The sequence below is a fragment of the Eulemur rufifrons genome, chromosome 2, assembly GCF_041146395.1.
Source record: "Eulemur rufifrons isolate Redbay chromosome 2, OSU_ERuf_1, whole genome shotgun sequence".
In the NCBI taxonomy this organism is placed as follows: Eukaryota; Metazoa; Chordata; class Mammalia; order Primates; family Lemuridae; genus Eulemur; species Eulemur rufifrons.
Genome location: NC_090984.1, coordinates 123,641,337 through 123,667,436, shown reverse-complemented (window position 1 = coordinate 123,667,436; position 26,100 = coordinate 123,641,337). Strand labels below are relative to the sequence as shown.

The following is a 26,100-nucleotide window of genomic DNA, read 5'->3' as shown; positions in this document are numbered from 1 at the left end:
AGCTAACTAAAAATACAATTATGAATATGATTTTTCCAAATGTAAGAAGGCAAGAGCCAACAATATTTCTGAAAATAATTTTACCTGGTCCAGATCCAGAGAAGAATAAACAATTTTCCCTTTGTCATCTCCAGAGAATAATTTCATTCCATTGGGGCTCCAAGCCAGAGCTGTAATGCTATTTTTGTGAATACCAGTGACATCAAACCTCCGAAGCTATGAATAAACGATAAAAATATACACATGGAAAAGAAAAGGATAAATGCTGTGAGCTGGAGCATGTGGCAAGGTAATACACAATCACTCCTATTTAAGGAAGAACCGGTTTTCCCAATCTTGCCTTCCATGCAGAAGTCTGCATGAGGTTCCATCTGTTTATTCACCCTCAAAACCCACAGAGAACACACCAAGAGAGTATTAAGCCAAACTGAAATTACCCATATGTGTTTTATGCCAAGTGTCCAACCAGGAACAAAAATGTTATCTGATTATAAACAGCACAATGTTAAGCTTTTCTGAGCACACATTTTCAAGGCAGATGAGGATTTCTCATTTTAAAATCCATAAGGAATTTGCCAAGAAGTCAAAAAGTGCTAAAATGATGAGTTCTTACCTGCTTATTTCTCCCTGGCAAGGAGGACACAAGTTGAAACACTGCGACCCTGCCCGAGGCTGTACCTGCCGCCACAAGGTCGTCGAAGCAGCTCAGCAGCTTCACCACAGTGATGGGCTCCGTCCTCCCCTGCAGGAGGAAACACTCAAACATATGAATCTGTAACCAGGTAGGCTTTCTTTCTTTTTTTTTTTAGAACATTACACACCAGCGAATAGGTGGGCTTTGAAATGTAAAACAAAAAAGACATTACCAAAGGAGTGAAAAACTTCATCAAGCTACAGCCCACACATATATTCCTGATTAGAAATGTATACAAGTCAGAAAGATAAATCTGTTTAAGAAAACAACACAAAACTCCTTTTCCTTTCTAGAGTCCCCATCCCCCAGTTTTTTATTATTGTAAAATACACACAACATAAAATTACCATTTTTTAGGTATACACTTCAGTGGTATTCAATACATTTATGATGTTGTACAACCTTCACCACCATCCATCTCCAGGACTCATTTAATCTTGTAAAACTGAAACTCTATACCCATTCGACAGTAATTCCCTCTTCATCTCTCCCCCTAACCCCTGCCAACCACCGTTCTACTTTCTCTCTGTGATTTTGACTATTCTAAGTACCTCATACAAGTGGAACCATACAGCATTTGTCTTTTTTCTGACTTATTTCACTTAACACAATGTCCTCAAGGTTCATCCATGGTGTAGCGTATGTTAGAATTTTCTTCCTATTTAAGACTAATACTCCCTTGTATGTATTTACCACATTTTGTCCATTCATCTGTCTATGGACACTTGGGTTACTTCCCCATTTTAGCTATTGTGAATAATTCTATAAAAATATTTCTTTGAGATCCTGCTTTCAATCTTTTTTTTTTTTTAAATAATCCCCTAAATGTTCTCCAGGACTGCTTTCGATTCTTTTGGGTATATACCCAAAAGTAAAATTGTGGGATCATATGGTAAGTCTATTTTTAATTTTTTTGAGGTACCACCATACTGTTTTCCATAGTGGCTACATCATCTTACATTCCCACCAACAGTGCACAAGAGTTCCAATTTTTCACATCCTCACTAACACGTGTTCTTTCCTGTCGCTTTGATAATAGCCACCCTAATGGGTGGGAGATATAGTTTTAATTTGCATTTCCTTAATAATCGGTGATATTGAGCATCTTTTCATGTGTTTGTTGGCCATTTGTTTATCTTTTCTGGAGAAATGTCTATTCAAGTCCTTTGCCCACTTTTGAATTGGGTTTTCTGGTTATTGTTGAGTTTTAGGAGTTCTCTTTATAGTCTAGATATTAATTCCTTATCAGATATATGATTTCCAAATATCTTCTCCCATTCTGTGGGCTGCTTTTTTACTAGGTGTAGTGGGGTGCACCTGTAGTCACAGCTACTATGGAGGCTGAGGCAGGAAGATCGCCTGAGCCCAGGAGTTTGGGACCAGCCTGGGCAACACAGTAAGATCCCATCTCTAAAAATAAAAAAATAAAATAAATCATTTGATTGTATATGAGAGGGTTTATTTCTGAGCTATTTATTTCATTGGTTTATATGTCTATCTTTATATCAGTACCACACCGTTTTTTTTTTTTTTTTTTGAGACAGAGTCTCACTCTGTTGCCCAGGCTAGAGTGAGTGCCGTGGCGTCAGCCTAGCTCACAGCAACCTCAAACTCCTGAGCTCAAGCGATCCTCCTGTCTCAGCCTCCCGAGTAGCTGGGACTACAGGCATGCGCCACCATGCCCGGCTAATTTTTTCTATATATATTTTTAGCTGTCCATATAATTTCTTTCTATTTTTAGTAGAGGTGGGGTCTCGCTCATTGCTCAGGCTGGTCTCGAACTCCTGAGCTCAAACGATCCGCCCACCTCGGCCTCCCAGAGTGCTAGGATTACAGGCGTGAGCCACCGCGCCCGGCCTAGTACCACACCGTTTTGATTACTATAGCTTTGCAGTAAATTTTGAATTCAGGAAGTGTGAGATCTCCAGCTTTATTCTTTCTCAAGACTGGTTTGGCTTTTCAGGGTCTCTTGAAATTACACATGAATTTTAGAATGGGTTTTTACATTTCTTCAAAAAACAAAAACAAAAACGGCCTTGGGAGTTTGATAGAGACTGCATTGAATCTGTAGATTGCTTTGGATAGTATGGGCATCCTAACAACACTAACTAAGTCTTCCAATCCATGAACATGTTTCCATTTATTTTTATCTTCTTTAATTTCTTTCAGCAATATTTTATAGTTTTTATTGTACAAGTCTTTCACTTCCTGGGTTAATTCCTAAGTATTTTATTCTTTTTCATGCTCAACTCCTAGCCTCAAGTGATCCTCCTGCCTCAGTCTTCCAAAGTGCTAGGATTATAGGTGTGAACCACAACGCCCAGCCTCTCATTTTTTCTTAGTCCATCTGGCTATGTTTGTCAATTTTGCTGATCTTTTCAAAGATCCAACTTCTGGTTTCATTGTTTTTCTCTATTGTTTTCCAGTCTCTATTTCATTTACGTCTGTTCTAATCTTTATTATTTCCTTCCTTCTGGAAGCTCTGGGTTTCATTTTTTTCCTTTTCTAGTGCCTTATGTTGTAAAGTTAGGTTGCTAATTTGAGGCTTTTCTTATTTTTTTTTAATGTATGCATTTAAAGCTATAAATTTTCCCCTCAGCACTGAACTGGCTGCATCCCATAAATTTTGGCATGTTACATTTTCATTCTCATTCATCTCTAAGTATTTTCTAATTTACCTTCTGATTTCTTCATTGACTAAAGAGGGTGTTGTTTAATTTACACGAATTTGTGAATTTTCCAGTTTCCCTTCTGTTATTGTTTCTAACTTTACCCTGTTATGGTTGTGAAAAGAAGATACTTTGTGTGATATCTATCTTTTTAAATCTGTTGAGACTTAATTTGTGGCCTAATATGGTCTCTCCTGAAAAATGTTCCATGTGCATTTGAGAAAAACGTGTATGTTACCGTTGTTGGGTAGAGGGTTCTGTACATGTCTGTTAGAGCTAGTTGGTTATTGTGTTAAGTTTATTATTTATCTTCTGTCTGGATTTTCTACCTATTATTCAGAGGCGGGGGATATGAAAAGTTTCTTTTATTGTAGAAATATTTATTTCTGCCTGTAATTCTGTAAATTCTTCCTTTATATGTTTCGATGGTCTCATTATTAGATATTTAAATGTTTGTAATTGTTATGTCTTCTTGCTGCATTGAGTCTTTTATTAATATTTGATGTCCTTCTTTGCCTCTTGTAATCTTTTTGATTTAAAGTCTCTTTTGTGTGATATTAGTATAGCCACCTCAATCTATTTTGGTTACTATTTGCATGGAATATCTTTTTCCATCTTTTCACCTGCAACCTATTTGTGTCTCTGGATCTAAAGTGAGCCTTATGTACCCAGTATAAAGTTAGATTATTTTTTTATCCATTTTGACAACCTTGGTCTTTTGATTAGAGTTTAATCCATTCGCATTTAAAGTACTCATAAGGAGAGTACGTATTTCTATCATTTTACTATTTGTTTTGTATATGCCTTATAGCTTTTTTGTCTCTTTTTGGCATTACTGTCTTCTTCTGTGTTTAGCTTTTTGTACTGAAACATTTAAATTTCTTTTGTGTGTATTTTACAGGGATTTTCTTTTTCATTACCATGGGGATTACATTTAACATCCTAAAGTTATAACACTAATTTGAATTTATACCAGCTTAACTTCAATAACATACAAAAACTCTGCTCCTTTGTACCTCAGTCCTCAACTTTTTTTGTTGTTTATGTCACAAAATTATATCTTTACAAATTGTATGCCCCAAAATATAAAGTAAATAATTCTTTTTAAATGCTTTGGAAATTCTTTTAAATTATGTAGAAAACAAAACAGGGCTTTATAGGCCAGGCTTGGTGGCTCACAACTGTAATCCCAGCACTTTGGGATGCCAAGGCAGGAGGACTAAATGAGCCCAGGAGTTCGAGACCAGCCTGGGAAATATAGCAAGACCCCATCTCTCTTTTTTTTTTTTTTTGCCACACACACTTGAGATTGGTAAAAAACCCCATCTCTTAAGAAAAGGGAAAAAAGAAAGAAAAAAAAATTAGTCAAGTGTGGTGGCCCACAACTGTAGTCCTAGCTACTCAGGCAGCTTAGGGAGGAGTTGGAGGTTACAGTGAGCTATGATCACGACACTGCACTTCAGTCTGGGTAACAGAGAGAGACCCTGTCTCAGGTGGGGGGAAGGAAGGGGTGAGGGAGGACTTATAAATCAAAGTTACAATAACACTAGTTTTTAGCTAACTAAAAAAAATGTTTTAGTTTCTTAAATCATGTAGAAAACAAGATGCACAGTTACAAACCATTCTTACAATAATATTAGCTGTTATAATTGTCCACATACTTTTATTGAGATCTTCATTTCTTCATATGGCTTTGAGTTACTGTCTAATGTCCTCTCATTTCCCCCTGCAGGACTCTCTTGAGTATTTCTTTCAGGGCAGGTCTGTCTATCTATCTATTTATTTTTTTGAGACAGAGTCTCACTCTGTTGCCCAGGCTAGAGTGTTGTGGCGTCAGCCTGGCTCACAGCAACCTCAAATTCCTGGGCTCAAGCAGTCCTCCTGCCTCAGCCTCCTGAGTAGCTGGAACTACAGGTGTGCACCACCACGCCTGGCTAATTTTTCTATTTTTGGTACAGACCAGGTCTAAGTATAGAGAGAAATTACTGGTACTTCCAAGTCCACCATCTTCCCAGAATCCTCTCCTTCCTTTCTAGGTTTTTAATCTTTGAAATGACAAAAACAATTGAAAAACCCTCATTACTAATGAGGGAAATGCTGATTAATCAAGTACTAATACACCGAATTCTTATTAAGGTGCTTTGACAAGAGAGGTATTTCCGCCCCTCCCCACAAAGTCACCAGGAATCTGGAGTCAGAAGAACTATCCTGGACACAACTTCTACATTACTCTACCTATCTCAATGTGGACAAGTCATTCAACCATTGCAAAGTGATACTTGTTCAGAATCTACCTGCCTCATAGGTCTGCTGAAAGGATTAATGAAATGATACACCTAAAATTGACTTATAAACTGATTCCTGGTGTGTTCTGGTCCTTAGATAGCAATAATATTAAATAGCATTGACTTAAGCTTAATATGTCAGTTCATTAAAAAGCACATTTATAAGCATTGCTCACATTCAGGCTTCTTGCCTGAGTTACCTTTTTTATTTCGAAAGTATTCATTCAGAAAAAGTACACAACTGTTTGACAGTTATGGCAATATCTCCAGTAAACCATTCAAATCTCTGACGTAGTAATTTATATAGTAATCAACCTGCCAAATACGTACGAGTACCCTCCTCATTCTGTGTTACCCAGTGAGTTGCTGTAGCAATACAAGCTAAAGTAGGTCACAGCCCCAGCCCTCTTACAGTTTAGCTGTAGCAAAGAGACAGGCACAGGAAGAGCCGCCCACAGCGAGTGGGGAGTGGGGGTGGTAGTGATGGAGCTCATTTTCATCTGGCACTTTATAGCTTTCAGGGTATTTTCACGGGCTATAAATATATCTAGTGCCAGATCATGGTATAAGGTAAGAGATTTGGACCTTAAGCTACAGGAAGGAAAAGGGGATCTCTTGAAGATTCCTGATTTTGTCAGTGTCTTAATCAGAGGTGTCTGATAACCATGATTAGGAGCAGGAGGGAGAATGGAGGGAGTGGGGCCAGGCAGGAAGACCAGCTGGGAACCTTTGGCAAGAGTTCAGGCTGGAGTTAAGTAAGGGCCTAGTCTAGAAAAATAGTAAATAGAATGTGCATGAAGGCAGGAAAACCGTGATGAAGAAGGGTTCGTCAACACCTTGTTAAAACAGTAACACGGAAACTAGCACAGCAGCTCTTCTTTATTGTTCTCCTGTGGCAGGCACCATGTTAAGTGCTTTACATGCTTTACTGAATCCTCAGACAATTTAGGGGGGTGCTATGGTCACCCTCATTTTACAAATAAGGGGCTGAGCTCCAGAGAGGTTAAGTAATTTGTCTAAGGTTGCACAGCCAGTGAGAATCAAGAGTCAGGATTCACACACAAGTACGGCTCTCTCCAGAGGCCCTGCTCTCTGTGCTCTAGGCTTTTCTGTGAGTGAATCCAAGGGGCTTGTTGACGGATAGTTTGGTAGGTTTGTGAAGAGGAAGGAGAACAAAAAGGACTTTTATGATTTGGAGTTGGCTAACACGAGATCGATGGTACCATCAGCAGCATTCGTTGGCATTGCTTTGAAGGGAGAAGGTGACATAATATGTTTTAGATATACAGAGTCTTGACATGGTAGCAGGATGTTGGAAAGCAAATATTTTCCCTAGGAATCTGTAATTATACAAATCATCAAATCAGGAATTAAAATGATTTACTAGAGATCTTGCTATGTCACAGCATAAGTTCAAAACGGTTGTATAATTTTTTTGAACGAATACTTCCAAAATAAAAATAATCACTTAGGTGGGCCGCAAACCTCTGTATCTATATGCAGTGCTTGTACATGTGCTTTTTAATAAACCAGTGTGCTAGGCTTGAGTTAATGTCATTTAATATGATTATTAATAAATGTCATGGTTCTTAATCTAAGAACCAAAACATCCCAAGAATCAGATTATCAACACTTAACTATAGTTCAGATAGAAACAGAATATGAGGCTTCAACTTTGCACAGTACAATAGTCTATTCCAAAAACAACTCTCTGCAAACACCTAGAGATGCTGAGTAAAATACGTAACACAACCTTTTAAATGCATAGCTGAGTTTTCAGGGAAGTAAGGAAAATTCACAGGAGCCAAAAACAAAAGAATGCTGCCAAATCAGAAAAGTCAGCCCTGAAGCTACACCCTACCCTGCTACTATCTGGCAAACACCTGGAGTCTTGGTTTTCCAAGCTGAGTGGATGAGGTCGGGAGCTGGAACTAGTATTCTCAACAAAAGCCAGAACCCCAGAGGCCCTAGCCCTAAGAGTAAGCCAGGGAAAAATCAATTTGCTGGCAAATGGAGCTGACAAGGAAATATGTCTTATCTCAGGCATTGACTAACCGAACAAAAAAGAATCTTTGCGGAGAATCTGTAATCACAGGCCTGCCCTATTCAGCATCACTTTGAATTTTTTACTCTCCCTTTCCACTCAAAGGAAGCTCCACCTAGACAGTTAATCTGAAGTGCTTCTATGTTGGTGCCACTCCAAGGTACCTGGCACTGGCCAACATTCACCCCATACATGGAACACAGTCTCCACCTAGGTCCCTCAGGATTCTCACATGTTAGGATCAGCTAAATAGCTCACAACTAGAAATCACCACAAGGAAATAGGCCCCACGAAGAACAGTCAACTAAAACAAGCAATAATAGCATTGACAACCCCCAAGTATTTCATTTAGATTGAACAGATGCAGACCATAAAAGAAATATGCTTAAAATGCTTAAGAAAATAAAAAAGGAAATGGACATGTAAGCAACGAACAAGCTACTATCAGAAATAGAAATGAAAAGAACCAAGAGAATTTAAAATCTCACTGGATGGAATGAATAGTAAATTAGTCACAGGCTGAAAAAAAAAAGTATTGAACTAAATGACAGACATGAGGAAATCATCTACTATGCAACAAAGAGAGATGAAAAGAAAAAATAGGAAGAATTTAAGAGATGTAGAGGCCCCATGGGACATCTGACAGAGTCTGGAGGTTGTTACAACTTGGGAGATAATACTGACATCTACTAGGTAAAAGCCAAGGCTGCAGCTAAACATCTTACAATATATAGGCAGCACACTCAGGCCAAAATGTCAATGGTGTTGAGGTCAATAAACTGTGACTTAAACCCAAACATATGAATAATTACAATAAATATAAATGGTCTAAAGACTCCAATTAGGAAGCAGAGATTGTCAAATTGGATAAAAAAGTTAAGACCCAACTTGATACTATATATAAGAAATGTACTTTAGATATAAAAGGACAGATAAGGTAAAAATAAGAGAATGGAGAAAGACCAAAGCAACCAAGCATGGTGGTGCATGCCTATAATCTCAACACTTTGTGGGCTGGGGTGGGAGGATTGCTTGAGGCCAGGAGTTCGAGACCAGCCTGGGCAACATAGCGAGACCCTGTCTCAAAAACAAAAACAAGCAGGAATGGTTATATTAATACCAGACAAAGATAAAGTAGACAAGGAATATTACCAGAGATAAAAAGAGAAATTTGCTAGTGATAAAAGGATCAATTCAACAAGAAGACATAAGACTCCTAAATGTGTAGGTACCTAATAACAGAGCTTTAAAATACATGATGCAATACAACAATATTGAATGTACTTAATGTCATTGAAATGTACACTTAAAAATGGTTAAAATGGGAAATTTTATGTTATGTATATTTTATCAAAATTTTAAAAATACATAAAGCATGTGGGCCTGGTGGCTCACGCCTGTAATCCTAGCACTCTGGGAGGCTGATGCAGGAAGATGGCTTAAGGTCAGGAGTTCAAGACCAGCCTGAGCAAAAGTGAGACCCCCATCTCTACTAAAAATAGAAAAAAATTAGCCCGTGTGGTGGTGCATGCCTGTAGTCCCAGCTACTTTGGAGGCTGAAGCAAGAGGATTGCTCGATCCCAGGAGTTTGAGGTTGCTGTGAGCTAGGATGACTCCACTGCACTCTAGCCTGGGAAACAGAGCAAGACTGTCTCAAAAAACAAACAAACAAAAAACATAAAGCAAAAACTGACAGAACGAAAAAAAAATGCAAAATTTCAGTTGGAGATTTCAATACTCCTGTCATAGTAATTGACAGAACAAGTAGACAAAAATATCAGTAAAACTACAGAAGACCTGAAAAACTTGAATGATATTATTACATTAGTTTGTGTCCACTGAAAAGCAGGCCCTAAAGATGGAATTAGACAAGGAAAGTATCTAGTTGGAAAACACCTGCCTCCTCCAACTACTTCTCCTTTTCCCCTCACAGGTGTTTTCCACCTGTGTTGAAATCTCCAACTGAAATTTTGCATTTTTTTTTTTTTTTTTAGTTCTGTCAGTTTTTGCTCTATGTTTTTTGTTTATTTGTTTTTTGAGACAGTCTTGCTCTGTTGCCCAGGCTGGAGTACAATGGTGTGATCATAGCTCACTGTAGCCTCAAACTCCTAGGCTCAAGCGATCCTCCCTCCTGCCTCAACCTCCCTATTAACTCCAACCACAGGCACATACCATCGCACCCTGTTAATTTTTTAAACATTTTTTGTAGAGATGAGGGTCTTGCTATGTTGCCCAGGCTGGCCTCAAACACTTGGCCCCAAGCAATTCTGCCTCGGCCTCCCAAAGAGTTGAGATTACAGGCATGAGCCACCATGCCTAATGGTTATTTATTATGAATGAATCAGGATACACAAAACCTCTCTTAGGATACTCAAGCACTCAAAGCTCAAATTCACCATTAATATCTTTTTTTAATTTTTATATCTGAGAGTCTCGCTATGTTGCCCAGGCTAGAGTGCCATAGCATCAGCCTAGCTCATGGCAATCCCAAACTCCTGGGCTCAAGTGATCCTCCTGCCTCAGCCTCCTGAGTAGCTGGGACTACAGGTGTGCCGCCACGCCCAGCTACTTTTTTTTTTTTTTTCCTGTTTTTAGTAGAGAAGGGGTCTCACTCTTGCTCAGGCTGGTCTCAAACTCCTGACCTCAAGCGATCCTCCTGTCTCAGCCTCTCAGAGTGCTAGGATTACAGGGGTGAGCCACTGCACCCAGCCACCATTAATATCTTTTTTAGCAGTATTTCTATTTCATAAAACTAATCCTTCATTTAACATACTTAAAAATGGGTTTTTACTGCACTGTCATTAAAATATCTAGTATTGTTTTCCACAGAAGTCCACACACAGAGATAAACTTTAATAACATCAAATAGCCTATTAAAAGAATTGTCAAAGTTTAAAATGAGATGTGCACTCAAGTAGGGTTGAACAGTTAAGTGCTTACGGGTGGCTTCACTATGCTTTGTGTGGGGGACACAAACAAGGGTGCTGCTTTCAGTCTGGGAAAAGGAGCAAGATTCACCAGCAGATATAAGAACAAAGCATTGCTGACACTGACATCCATGTATGTCCAGCTAGCTCAGTCGGTTAGAAAAAAAAAAAAAAAAAAAAAAAAAAACAGAAAAAGATATCCATGTACAGGCGGGTCACAGGGAGGACACGGTCAGCTCTGCCAGGTGCAGAAGGGGTCAGGGGCAGGCAAAGTTACTGCCTTTAGGATGCCCACTGGCTAAACACAAAGTGCCTCATTTTATGGTATTCTCTGTTTTCATTTTTTAAAGTAATGAAATATGATCATACATACATGACTACACAAAACATGTACAGCTTAAAGAATTATAAAATGAGCACCCATGGAATCCCCATCTAGCATGGGAAAGGGGCCATTAACAGCACGTGTGAAGTTCTTGTGTGCCTCTCCTGACTGCATACCCCACCCAACCACTCTCCTGAAAGTAGAATTATTCCCTTGCTTTTATTCATAGCTTTACCACATGTGCGCATGTCCTTAAACTCGATCGTGTACAGTTTTACCGAGCACACAGATTCACACTGGTGAATTAGCACAAGAAGGGTCTGGCCCTCAGCCTTCTTGACTCAAATCCTGAATCTTTTTAGTGGTCCTGTTGTTGATCAGCCCAGGGAGGTTGTCTCATGATCATTTAATGCACAAGAGATCGTAGTTTAAGCCAAAAAGCCAAATTATTATTTTGCAATGAATGCTAGATAGGTACAACCTATATATTCTTCCCCCACTGGTCAATCTATGTGTTTTAGTCCAAAAGCTGCTTGGCAAACATGGCACAATTTCTGATCAAACCACTCTAAGTGTTAGATCGCAGGAAGCGTCCGACTGCATGAGTCACCTAAACACAGATCTCTGCCCAGAGCCAGCCACACCAGGGAGGACCACGGCACTCAAAGCAACCTCTCCCACTGCACAAGCAATTCAGTCTGATCTTGTTTTCCCAAGTTACACAGCAGACTATACACTCTCTTCCTTCTGTCACATTCTCTTCTTTTTTGATATGGGGAGAGTTCAGTCTTATTCTGTCTGAGTAGCGATTCTTCTGTCTCTTTAAGATGACTCTGCTCATCTCTGATGTCAACTATTGCGAGTTTAACTCTCCGATTTCCCTCTTTTAACTTCCGAGGGGGCATTTATTGTTGCCCTTATTACAGCAACATAACTTCCTTGAACAGATACCCAATAATCAAAAAATTTAAGGAAAAAAAGGCTTTTGATTTGAAAGGTTCCAGGAATGGTTTTCTGGCAAATACCTCACCATTAGGATAACATTCAGCTAATCTTCTTAGGTCCTTGGCAGGCAGTTTTCCCTTTGTACGCAGGACAAAACCACATCAGGAAAAAGTGTTCTTTGTAAGCAGGTTCATGGGAACTGTGAAGTCTGACAAGGCTTTCTTTATGAGCTTCTTTTAGTAGGTCAAAGTTTAAACTTCAGTAGAAACTGCTAGAATACCAAATAACTAATAGATGTGAAATATTTAAGAAGATCAAATAAGATATGAATTAATTCAATTCTTAAGAATTATTTCACTATTTTCCTTCTTTTACTAACAAAGAACAAATGTTTAATGTTTCAATATTCATATAACTTTTTAATGATCTGAAAGCTAAACAAAGGCATCTGCTTTTCTGGAATAATTTTCTTAACTCCGTAGATGAAAATGGAGTAGGGAATGTCCACTGGAGTTAAAGAGAGGAGCTGAGAGCCTAGGCCTAGGAAAGACCTTAAAAAGAGAGATTGGGCAAATTACCCACGATGGAAACCAATCAGACTGCCAGCAGAAGTCAAAAGACAGTGGTATGATACTTAAAGTGTTGAGACAAAATAACCATATAAAGTGACTTTAAGGGATCCAGTTTCATTTTTCCTACTATACTCATATCCAACTGTGCCACATCATTTATTAGAAAAAACTCTAGTGCTGCATTTGCAATCACTCAAGTATCCACATACTTGTGGGTCTTCTGACTTCTCTAATCTGTTCCAATGGCCTATTTATCTTTTCTCGTGCTAATACCACACTCCCTGGATTACTGAGGCTTTGTAAATGCTGTTCTCCAACAGCGCAACTTCTTCCAGCTGGTGCTGCTTTATGCCTAGTATCTTGACTATTCTACCCATTACAGTTTCATAAACATTTTAAAACCAGCTTTATCATTTGCCATTAAAAAAAAAAACTGTTGGAATTAAATTGAACTTAGGTAAATTCAGGGACAATGGACATCTAATAAAATGGTTTTTATTTTTTTGGTTTTTTTTGTTTGTTTGTTTTTTTACTGTGAGTTGCTGTTTAAAAATATTCAAAAGCTAAATGCCCAGCAACCAATGAATGGAACAATCCACACTAAGGACACCAGTGAAGCCCTATGTTGTAATGCTACCAACAAACCAGAATGTAGGCATCACAGGCTCCTAATCACTAAATCTAAGGGTTTTCCATAGGGAAAAACAAGGGAAGGCACTGGGCAAATGCACCTTGGCTGCTAAGGTGAGACAAAAACTCTCATTTCTGTATCACTTTAAAACATATCCCAGACATGTTTCAGGCTCAAGGCCTTCCTTCCTTCCTCCTGGAATATTCTGCCCCAGACATTATCACCATGGCATGCTGGTCACTCTCTTTAGGTCTTTAACTGTCAGCGTCTTGGTCAGACCTTCCCTGGAGTTCTGTTTAAGACTGCAGCCACCGCTCTTGGTACTCCTCATTCTCTTCTCTGGTTTTTCCCTTAGCACTTCCCATCACTGCGGTGGTTTATTTGTTTATCTATCTGGTTGACTTCTCTTTTGTATTTCTCTGATTCTCCCTGTTAGACCCAAAGCTCCACACGTCCAGAGACTGCCTACTGTGCTCTCTACTCCATCTCCAGGAACTAAAATGGGCCGAGCACATACTATGCACTCGATAAATACTTGCTGAATGAATTCACTGGCAGAGCAAGTGTGGAAAAGCTGCAGAAATGCAAACTGGCATCCCACCATCAAGTATCATGCTGTGGTTAGGGCAAATTTCAACAATTTGCTGAATGCTAAGAGGAGGGATACATATTTAACTTCAAAACAGAAAATTAGAAACTCAGGTCGAGCTATCTTTCTGGCCTATGCTTACATATGTCACACCCATAAATTTAACAAGTTTATAACATTTTTGTACTTGTTATTAGCGCCTTGCAACATTTTCTTAGTGCTTTTGGCACTAGGTAGGAAGAATTTCTTGTGTTTCCATCTGCCCCCTCCCACTAACTTCTGTGGAAAAAATGTTTCCAAAAGCTCTATTCTTGAAAACACATGCAAGGCTATATTTACCACATAAAAGGTCTGCTTTCTTCTTTAGGAACATAACTTCATTTAAAAACATGATCCCTCAACTATACCATACATGAATTTATGAGGGTAAACTAACTTATATTTTTATTTACCTTCCCATAAAATCTTAGATTTTCCCTAAACTAGTCGACTCATCTTTAACTTTTCCGTTGGACATTCCATAGAGACCACGAATCTGGTTTTTATTTTCCTCTAAATCCACAGATTTCCGTGGAAGACCTGCCTCCTCTTATTGGAAGTCAGTGTACTGATTAGGCCACCAGATCTGTGGCTTGTTGGAGGAACTTTACTGTTTCTTCACCTGTAAAACATGCGGATTGTACCAATGATTCTAAGACACAGTCCAATCTGATGACAAAAATGACAACATAAATATTTAACTGAAGCCAAGGTTCAAAACACATCTTTGTGGTGTTGTGTTTAGACATGTAATATATGAATATATTCTTATTACCAAAAAAATCCAGTAATTCCACAGTATTTAGAGTTTTAAAACAAAAGATACTTTCCTTCCATACTTCCTCTCTTACCCAATCCCATTCTCAATCTCCACCTAAAGTAATTATGATGACACTTCCTCCAATCTTTTCCTATGTGTCCTACATAGATATTTAGCTTTGTCTTCAAACTTTACTATTCTAACTCTAAATTCTGTGTTCTTTCCAAAACAGAAATTTTATACTTCCTTTGATTCTCCACAATCATAAGTTTTGGATTCTATACACAATGGGCTGGCTCAAAAAATGCTTAAGTGTGGATTTTTGTGCCAGTAAAATACATTTTTTTAAGGTCCTTCAGTAAAGAAAAACTAGCTAAAAATCTTTATATGGGGTTTTTCCAGAGTCCTCTTCTAGTCTGCTGGGTCCAGTAATTTGCACTGGCTTCCCCCAAACTCTGGTTCACCCTGTGGAGGCTGTCCTATCACACCACATTTCTTCAAAGCTCATGGGGCTCATCACACACACTTTGGTTTGGATGTGGTTTGCTCCCACCAAAACTCAGGTTGCAATTTGGAGGTGGGACCTAGTGAGAGGTATTTGGGTCCAGGGGGCAGACTCCTCATGAATAAATTAACTCCCTCCCTTGGGGGTAAGTGAGTTCTCACTCTCACAGGACTGGATTAGTTCCCAAGAGCAAGTTGTTAAAGAGAGTCTACCTTCCTTGGTTTCCCTCTCTTGAGTCCTCTCTTACTATGTGACCTCTTTGCATATGCCCACTCTCCTTCCAGTTTCCACCAGAAGTGGAAACAGCATGAGACCCTCACCAGATGCCGCTGCCCAATCTTGGACTTTCCAAATAATTGTGAGCCAAATAAACCTCTTTAGAAATTACCAGCCTCAGGTATTCTGTTATAGGAACAAAAGATGGACTAAGACACATTCAATAAATATAGAAAACTAAGTCTAGTTAAAACTGTAAAATTAGCAGTCAGGTGTAATTTGTAGTTTCATTCTGGGAAGCATGAAACTCTGTTTCTTTAATTTTAGGTTTTTTTAGTTTGGGGGCTGAAATTTTTAAAATAGTTGTATAGTTCTTTAAAAAAGACAGTATATCGGGTGCAGTGGTGCCTACCTATAATCTCAGCTACTCGGGAGGCTGAGGCGGGGGGATCACTTGAGCCCAGGAGATTGAGGCCAGCCTGGGATATACAGGAAGACCCCATCTCTAAAAAATTAAATAAATAAATAACATCCGAAAAAAGACAATAAAATGGTGATCAGTGAGACACATGTGCTTATAAAAGAGAAGTTGGTTGTAATTCCTACCTGAGTAAGGAGTCCACACTCCACTAATGCACAGTAAACTTTAATGTCAGAGGTTACCTAATAGTGAATTAAAACCAAAGAAGCTAGCTAAACTACTCTATAATGTTAGAAGTCAGAAGAGTAGTTATCTTGGGGAGGAGTACTGATTGGGAGGTAGCACAAGAGAATCTTCTGGAGTGCTGGAAATGTTCTATATCTTGACCTGGGTGATTACACAGGCGCATACATACAAATTCATCATGTTGCAAATTTAAGATTTGTATATTTTATGTAAACTATATTTCAATTAAAAAGTCAAAAAACAAAACAAAGTAAAACACAGGGGCTTGGAAAGCCTGGTCTAATTTAAATTTGTTGAGGTATGTTTCATAACTCAGGATATAATCTATATTGTTGAATGTTCTATGTGTGCTTATAAAGAACATGTATTCAGCTATTGTTGGGTGGAATGTTCTATAAATGTCAATTAGATCAAGTTGGTTGATAGTGTTGTTCAGTTCTTCTGTACTTTTATTGATTCATGTCTACTACCACTATTACTGAGAGAGGAATATTGAAATCTCCAACTATAATTGTGGATTTGTCTATTACTTCTCTAGGTCATGTCAGTTTTTGCTTAGTGTTTTGTGAAGCTTTGTTGTTAAGAGGCACACACATTTAGGACTGCTATGTCTTCTTAGTGAACTGAGCCTGTTATTATTACGTAATGTCTCTCTTTATTCCAAGTTATTTTTTTGCTCAAAAGACAACCTTGATATTAATATAGCCACTCCAACTTTCTATTGATTAGCGTTTCTACAGTGTATGTTTTTCCATCTTTTTAATTTCAACCTACATATATCATTATATTTGAATTGAATTTCTTATAGACAACATATGGTTAGTTCATGTTTTTTTAATCCACCTTGATAATTTCTTTTAATCAATATATTTAGATCATTTCCATTTAATATAACTATTAGTATGTTTGGATTTAGGCCTATGATTTTATTTGTTTTCTGTTTGTTCCTTTTGTTTTCCTTCCTTTGTTTTTCCTTTGCTGCTTTCCTGAGAGTTGTGTGAAAATTTTTCAAAATTTCATTTTGACTTATCATAAATCATTTTAGGTTGGTTGCTCTAGGGAATACAGTATATGTATACTTAATTTTTCAAAATCTACTTCGAATCTTACTTGTTTCAAGTAGAATGTACAAACTTATAAGTTGATTTACTCTCCCTGCCTTATATTATACTCACTTTATATATTACTACATCTATACACGCTGAAAACTCGAACAGTTATAATTTTTGCTCTCAACTGTCAAATATATTTTAAAGAACTCATTAGGAGGAAAATAATCTACTATATTTACCCAGGTATTTACTATTGTTCCTCCTTCATTCCTGAGGTACCAACTTCCCTTTTGTCTGAAGAATTTCTTCAAGCAATGACCTTAGAGCAGGGCTGCTGGCAATGAATCCTCTTAATTTTCCTTCACCCCAAAATACCTTTATTTCACATTTCGTGATAGACACTTTCACTGAGTAAAGAATTCTGAGTTGACGATTCTTTCAGCACTTTAAAAATACTGTGCTACTGTCTTCTAGCCTCCATGGTTTCTGATGAGAAATGTGTAGTCATCGAAATCATTGTTTCCCTACAGGTAATATGTCATTTTTCTCTGGATATTTTTAAGATTTTTATTTGTCTTTTGCAGTTTAAGATTTCTCTGAGCATGGATTTTTTTGGTTTACCCTGTTGGGGATTCACAAATCTCCATTGTTAAGTGGTGTTTAAAGTATTTCAGAGATTTCAGATACATTAAATTCATAAGTACAGTTTTAAAGATTAACTATGTAATGGCTTTAAATGTTTGGGGTATTTTTAAAAAATTTTTTTCCCTCTCCCTCCCCCACCTCTTTCTCCTGTTTGAAGAATTTGATCAGTTAAATCCATGAGCTATTACTCAAAGAAAGGGAATAGCAGTAATTCTAATTTTTATACAAGAAATATTAATTCAACTCTAACCCTAGAGACAGCCCACCCAAGTTGAGATGATGGTGCTGCTGTTTACTAATTGTCAACCTTAGACAAATCATTTATCCTTTCTGTGTCTCACCTGTCTCCCTCATAAATGGGGATATCTTCTTTCCCTTCCAGACACCCCCCCAAACTTGTAAAAAAAAAAATGGGGATGATAATAACATCTATCTCATATAGGTTTTGTGAGGACAGAATGAGCTAATATATGTAAAAGTTTAGAATAATGCCTCACATACTGTAAGGGCCGTATGTGTGCTAACCATTTTTGTCATTTTAAAATGAGCACTGAAGCTCATTCATGTTTGTTAAGAAAAACTTTTTAAATTAAAATGTTAAAACATTGAATATTGACTTAAATTAAAAAGTTCAGACATTGAATAGTGATTAAAACATAAGTATTTGTAAACATATCTCTTAAATACAAAAGCCCTGTTTTGGTCCATAAAAGCCCAGTAACCACAGGCAGAAGGTAGAAGCAACTCAGTCGCCTTTGAGTCTCTCACAAAAGCCATGTACTCAATAAACTGCAGAACTTGACTAAATGGCTGAATCAGATTGCAATTCATCAATACTTGGTGTCAGCCATACCATGGTCAAACAATGACTCCACCAATATCTGCAATACACAGAGATGCCCAAGTCAACAACAGTGCAGAACACAGACTGGTGAGGGGCCCAATGCTACAGAAGTGATCTCATTTAAGATATGCATATTCTGGCTCTTTGGTCTTGGCTGCAGAAGTGAGATGACGAAGGGAATGTCATCATTTGGAAAGTGCCACAATAAGACGCACACACTGTACCACCAATGTGGATCTGAGGCCTACCACCTTCAGAAGTCCACCTGTGGCAAATGTGGCTACTCTGCCAAGTGCAAGAGAAAGTATAAGTGGAGTGCCAGGCTCAAAGACGAACTACCACCAGGACTGGTCAGATGAGGCACCTAAAAATTGTACACCGCAGATTCAGGCATGGATTCTGTGAAGGAACAACAGCTGAACCTAAGAGGACAGCTGGTGCAGCATCCAGTTCATCTTAAGAATTTCAATAATTAGTTACACAATAAATGTTTTGGCTTAAAAAAAAGATGTGCATATTCTGGCAATTAACCAATATTCACATAAATGCCCTTTTCATAATAATTTCAAGAGAATAACTAGAGATTATTCAAGTCAGTCAGTCAAGATACTCTGAGAAACAAAACATTTAGGAAAAAAAAACCTACTTCCAGAGTTTTCTATCAATAGTAAGTGTTAAACACAAAATATTCCCTTTTAAAGCACTCTATCCTGGGCAATAGAGCAAGATCCTGTCTCTAAGAAAAAAAAAAAAAAAGAAAAGAAAAAAAGAAAAAGAATAAAGTGATGCTAGATTTCTGGAGGCAGGAAAAAAAGTTAAAAGCACCAATGTTTTTAGTTATATTTCATCTCAGTTAAAGATGGTTTTAAAGTGTTGTTTGGGTGACGTATTAAGGCCACATTCTAGCAATTCAGAAGTAAATCATCACATCCTAGAACACAAGCATGTTAAACATCAGCCATGGTGCATGTATACCAAAGTATAAAGAAAAGTAAGGCTCACCTCAAAGTTGTACTTCCTCATGCGGTTGAAGTGCCGGCAGTACAGATAGAGCATGCCGATGCTGCTGCCCACCGCAATGTAGTCCCCATTGGTGTCGAGGGCTGTGAGGTAGACCACCATAGAGCGGAAACCCTTCTGGATCTTTGTGGGAATGGCATTGAGGAGATAGTACAATGGGCAGAACTCTCTGAATGTAACAGGCTCTGATATGGATGCCATGGCCACGCTTTCCAGAGATGATTTCAGGCAGGAAAAGGAATGTTTCTGTCATCTAGGGAAACATGGGGGCTACAGAACAAAACATTACAATTCTTTCAATGCCTAGAGAATGTCAAAGAGAAGTAATGTTTCATAATGGGAACATGGAACTTTTAGGGAGGTAAAAATTTTAGCTAGAGCTTAATTAATCAAAGTAAACAAGGTATCATTAAGATCACTTCTGAGCATTTAAATTCAAAATGTACTTCAATATGTACTGGCCCCTATAATTCACATTGTAGCAAATACTATGCCATGGAGGAGTGGAAAGAATACAAAAACAGAGTTCTTACTCTCAAGTAGCTTACCATCTAGACAGGGAGGCAGATGAAACAGTGAGAAGACACAAACACACAAGTACTTAGTTGCTAATTTCTGGGTCTCCTTGAGAAGAGGGAGAGGAGAGATCAGTGTGGATTACAGTGAGTGTAGAGAAGGCGTCACTGAAAACATCCTGAACCATGAAGCCCATCAGGCTGGATAGAATATGGAAGAGAGAAACAGGACAGACACTAGGAAAACAGTGAACCAATCCCAGATGCAGTTAATGAGCCAATGAAGAACAGGCCACTGGATGCCTGCAGCCTCCTCAGTACCTCACAGCTGCCGCATGGAGACCCACACCTCTCTGCACTTTGGATGCAAAGCTGCCTTTGATGAAGATACTCAATCCCTACTCAGCACGTCATATTTAACAAAGTGCCCACTCACTCACTGAACCCTTACCCTGCCCTATAAGGTAGGTGGCATCATCCCCAACTTTTAGAAGGTACTGAGGGCCAGAGGGTCACGAGACTCACTCAAGACCACACAGCTGAGACTTGAACCTAGGTCTTTTCCCTCCAAGTCCTGGACACTCGCCAGCACCACAGTCACAGCTGTGACAGTCAACAGGTACAGGCAGATGCTCTCTGGACCTGATTAGACCTGAAGGGATATTTTAGCTTTTCAGGTTCTACTGAGACTTTCAAGCTCCTCTAGTAAAAGCTTCTTGCCTGGTGGCTGTATAATCTCTTTGAACTGTGGGTTTTCTAGTTCTATAAAGCTGAATGACTGACTGACTTACCAGTCCCCTTCTCATCAAATTCATCCAGCTCGTTCTCACCCAGCGGCCCTTGTTTGGCTGTTCCCTCCACCTAGAATATTCCTCCTCTAGGTGTCACTAAGCTTTTGTTCCTTTTCACCATCAGGTCCTTGCCACACATGTGTACGCGTGCATGTACACACACACACGCACACACACGCACGATGTGCCATAATTCATTTAAATAAAATTTTCTTTTTACAACAGTTATAAATGTTCACTATCAAAAATTTGTTAATAGAGAAAGGTACAAAGAAGTAAACAGAAGTCACTCACAATCCCATCATAGAGATATACTATACATATAGATAGCTATAGATATGTGTATACACACATACACAATTTTTCACTTAATAAATCTCATTTTCCATGTTACTATTCTCCTAGGATGTGATTTTTAGTGACCATAAAGAAAAACTGTGTATGTGTGTATACACATATCTATAGCTATATATAGATAATATATAAACCATAATATATAAACCACAATATATAAACCAAAATTTCCTCAACCAAAATGTTTTAATTTTACCATCATAAAGAACAGACACATATCCAAACATATTTTTGCAGTATATTTCAAGAGGTGAAAATATTGCATTAAAAAAATATATTGCCAAATTGCCCTCCAGAATGGTCATGTCGATTTATGCCTCAAACATGTTTTTCCAAAGCATGTCCAGAGGCCAGTAAGTCACAGCACCCAGACAAGTCAGGAAAGCCAAGTTTGGGGCCAGGCACAGGAGCCCACAGCAGGCACACATGATGCGGCTCCTCCCTATTTAGGGGCCCCTGTGTTGTTGGCTCCGCACCACGCTTGCTGCCCCTCACTCATATCCAGCTGGAAGGAGCAGGCTGATGCCAACTCCCAGCAAAACTCTACCACAGGGGGAGGGAGTGTCTAGGGACGGGTTGAAGAAGTCTAGAGCCACTGCCTTACTGTCCGCCTACGCTAGGTTTAGGAAAAACTGTTTAGACTCAACAAACATTCCTGCTAAGACTTTTTCGCTCCCTCTCCTTACCCAATTTTCACATAAGCCCACATGCTCCACCCCAGCCTACCCCAGGTCTCAGACCCACTGCCATAAAAGTAACCTTCTTTTCACTGAGGAAAAGCAGCACAGTGGAGTGGTTAATGACAGAGCAAAAAAGACCTGGGTTCAAATCCCAATGCTATCCTAAAACTACCTGTGGGGGACACTGGGAAAATGATGTAACCTCTCTAGATCTCCATTTACCCATCTGAAATGGGTTTAGTGAAACCTACACCATGGATGTATTACACAGAGTAAATGAACAATGTCTAAAAACACTTAGCTTTATATCTTTGTATCTTCTACCCAGCTGCCTGGGCCATGCTGTCCCAGCCAGAGGAGGGGCATTGCCCCGATTGCTCCTTCTCTCCTTTCCATGTCCCCAGCTCTCCATTCAATTATCAAGCCCATCCATTTTCCTCCCTGACTCACTTCGCACACATCCCGTTGCCCACCCCCTAGCTCAGGCCACCACGGCCTCTCACTTGGAGCTCTTCCTGGTGTCAGCTCATCTGCCTGCCTCCCACTCCCCTCTTGCCCACTTGGCAAACAGGGATTTTCCTGGTGTGCAAAGCTGACCTTGTCACACCCTTGCTTAACACCCTCCAGTGGTCGCCATCCTGCTTGGGCTAAAGCCCAAGTGTCCCTGGCTTACAAGAACCTTGCTGATCTGGCCTCTCCTGGGCCCTGTGGTCCCAGGACCTCTAACCAGACCTCCAGCCACACTGAACTTCTAATCACAACATGCCTCGGCCCCTCACCTCCTGGGCTTCACACTACTCCCGTCTCTGGCTTTCTTATCTGCTTAAGCCGATGAGATCTTCTTGGAAGCAAGTGGAAATACTAAGCACTTCACAAATAAATGTCAGCCAATGTTACCTCCGCCTTTAAAAATCTTTTTCCTCAAAGTAGTTCTGTCAAATTATGAGATTTATCTTTCCAAAATTCATCCACTTCATTTGCTACCATTCACTGACAGCTCCATCACCTCTGTACAGAAAAGGCTTTGACACTGCAGTCTGGCTAGAAGGGAGTCGGGGGACTTGCCTCAAAAGTGCATTTGCAAAGCAGGCACACTCTTCTGGCTTACCTTATGTGTTTATTTGTGGTGGCTTAGGAGGTTTTAATGGATATCATGGAAGGTCAGAATCCCCGGAACCATCTCCTTGGCACAACCAGTGATAATCCTACCAAAAGCAACTTCAAAACGTGTAAGGAGGGAGCACAGGACTCACCGTGCCAGGCTACTAATAATGCCAGCAGGTATTAAAATGCCAGCAGGTCACAATTCTGCAGAAGGTAATAGCATAATGAAACCTTGAATCAAAAGTGTTCAAGCTGAAATCCTAGTATTCGTCCTGGATTCCTCTGTCTCCCTCACCCCTACAACAATCCCTATCTCCAAACCAACCTCACACCTGGCCCCTTTTCACCAACTGTATGGCCGTGCCGTAGTGGAAGCCATCACATCTCTCACCTGCACTGCTATGGTCTTCCAGTGACTGCCTGCTGCTTCTACACCTGCCTCTAGAACCCACACTCATCCAAAGCCATCAGAACGAGCTCTCTGACCTCACTGAAATTAAAAACTTCTGTGCTCTAAAGGACACCATCAAGAAAGTGAAAAGACAACCCACAGAATGGAAAAAAATACTTGCTAATCATATATCTGATGAGAGATTTTATCTAGAATATATAAAGAACTCTTAAAATTAAATAATAAAAAGACAACTCTAAAAGCCAGGTGCAGTGGCATGCGCCTATAGTCTCAGCTACTTGGGAGGATCTGTTGAGCCCAAGAATTTGAGGCCAGACTGAGCAACACAGTGAGACCCTATCTCTTAAAAAAAAAAAAAAAAAAAAAAAAAAAAAAGACAATTTTAAAATGGACAAGGATCTAAGAGATATTTCTCCAAGGAAGATACACAATGGCCAATAAGTACATGAAGAAACACTCAATATCATTAAGCATCAGGGAAATGCAAATCAAAACCACAATGAAATACCACTTAACACCTAGTAGGATGGCTATATTAAAAAAAAAAACCCACAGATAACAAGTGTTAGCAAGGGTATGGAGAAAACTGGATGCATCACTAGTGGAAAATAAAGAGGTGCAGCCACTGTGGAAAACGGGCTGGCAGCTCCTCAAAAGGTTAAACACAGAGTTACCACATGACCCAGCAATTCCACCCCTAGGCATATACCCAATAGAAATGACTACATACGTCTACACAAAAACTTATCCACAAATGTTCATAACATCTCTATTCATAATAGTCAAAAAGTAAAAACCACCCAGCTGTCTGTCAAGTGATGAATGGACAAATAAAACGTGGTCTACCACACAATGGGATATTGTTTGGCAATAAAAAGGAGTGAAGTGCTAATTCATGCTATGACACAGATGAACCTTGAACACACTACCAAGTGAAAGCAACTAGACACCAAAGACCACATATTACATGATTCCATTTACAGGAAATGTCCGGAATAGACGCAAACCTACAGACTGAAAGTAGATCAGTGGTTGCCTAGAGCCAGGAAATGAAGTGGGTAGGGGTGGATTGCTAAAGGATATAGGGTTTCCTTTTAGAGTGATGAAAAAGTTCTAAAATTGACTATAGTGATGGTTGCATAACTGTGAGTATACTCAAAACCACTGAACTGTATATTTTAAATAAGTGAATTGTATGGTATGTGAATTATATCTCAATAAAGCTGTTACCAAAAATAAAAAGAATCAGCACTTTCTAAGAGAAATCAGACCATACCACCCACTATGCTCAAAATTCCTCACTGTTCCCCTGTGCTCCAAGAATAAAAACCAAATGCCTTCTGTCTGTGGCCCACAAGGCCCCATGTGATCTAAACCCTTCCCAACTCCCTTTTGAATTTCTACCCCTCTGTACTTGTCCTCCAAGCTCGAGCTCCACTGGTCCACTCTTTCCCCCTCAGGTTTCAACTGACTGTTGAAGGATCTCAGAAGGATCTTCTCATATCTGGCTTCTTCTCAACCCTGGGGACTCAGCTTAAATGTCACCACCATAGAAAGGCCTTCCCTGACCAGATCACCTAAGTCCTCTTCCCTCTAGCATGTGTCCTTCATAATCCTCATCACAACCTCTAATTACTCTATTTGCTAAACAGTTTAAGAATCATGTCTCCCACGAGAATGTAAGCAACACAAATTCTCTCTTGCTTACCAAAGTAACTCCTAGTACCTAATGATATGTTTGGCACAGAGTAGATGCTCAATAAAGATTTATAAACTTCAGGTCTTAGCACAAAAGAATATTCTCAATCCAATCTTTAAAACTGATATGCTTCCTTGGTCATGAAATTTCAGTTAAAAATATAAAACACTGCTCTATGACATTCTTCTTCAAGTCCTTATGCTTCCTTCCCCCATTAGTTACACCAATCCCATAAACCTGGAAGGTGGCATTTAGCCTTAATAGGTGAATCGTTGACAGGTAACACGCAACTGCCATCTTGATGGACAGTTTTTGGAAACTGGAGCTAGGACTAATACAGTTTAAATCACCCACTTAGAGGTACAACGATCATATGTTACCAGAGTGCTCTAAAAACACTAATGGTTTAAGGATTCTCTCCAAAATCTCTAGGAAGCAATAATCAGTATCCCTAATGTACAATCTATTTTTAAAGTCTGGCTACAACATCTATTAATTCTTAATTTTAAGTGTTAAATTCTTGTGGCAGAACATAATGAGGTCGAGGCAGTCATCTATCTTCCACATGAAATTCTGTCACTTCCCTGTTTCCATCCCCAGTGCTCACAAGCTAAAGTCTAACACAAGCGTGGAAACTGGACATTTCCACAAAGTGGTCTGGATCTAACTTCATCTCGAGCCACTCTTCCGTCCACGCTCTGCTCCAGTGCAGTGAGCTTTCTGCCACCGTCCCTGAAAACACTATGATCCGTATGTCTTTGCAGAGCGAAGTCCCCTTCCACTCTTCCACATCCCCCAGACATACCCTGTAAGAACTCGTTCTCCACCAGGAAGCCTTCAGATCCCTCAGACACTTGGCTGGCCCTTCTCTGCTTGCACAGAACTCCATGAGGGCAGTTATCACAGCACCACCATTATTGTTTTCTGTCTCCTTCAGTGGACTCTTTCTAGTCTTTGCCTGTGTCCTTCTAGTCTATAAACTCTGTGGCGCTTCAGAAGACCAATCAATAAAGAGTACAATCAATGCTCAACAAATGTTTGTTGAACTAATCTCTCTCAAAACACTGTGCAAGATTTCCCTAAGTATGACAGCCCTAAACATGAGATAGTGGCAAA

The 26,100-nt window shown here is 39.3% G+C and overlaps 1 protein-coding gene and 1 pseudogene across 1 annotated transcript in view; one reads left to right on the top strand and one right to left on the bottom strand.

The window, feature by feature from the left end:
• Positions 1–26,100, bottom strand: part of TECPR2 (tectonin beta-propeller repeat containing 2) — a 102,171-nt gene that overhangs the window by 73,834 nt on the left and 2,237 nt on the right. The window contains exons 2-4 of the mRNA XM_069490105.1: positions 19,412–19,699; positions 614–742; positions 85–216 (exon numbers count right to left, since the gene is read on the bottom strand). Of these exons, the coding sequence (XP_069346206.1) occupies positions 85–216; positions 614–742; positions 19,412–19,630 (480 nt within the window). The 5' untranslated portion in view covers positions 19,631–19,699. The remainder of the gene's footprint in view (positions 1–84; positions 217–613; positions 743–19,411; positions 19,700–26,100) is intronic.
• On the top strand, positions 18,577–18,869 carry LOC138380852 (large ribosomal subunit protein eL37 pseudogene; annotated as a pseudogene).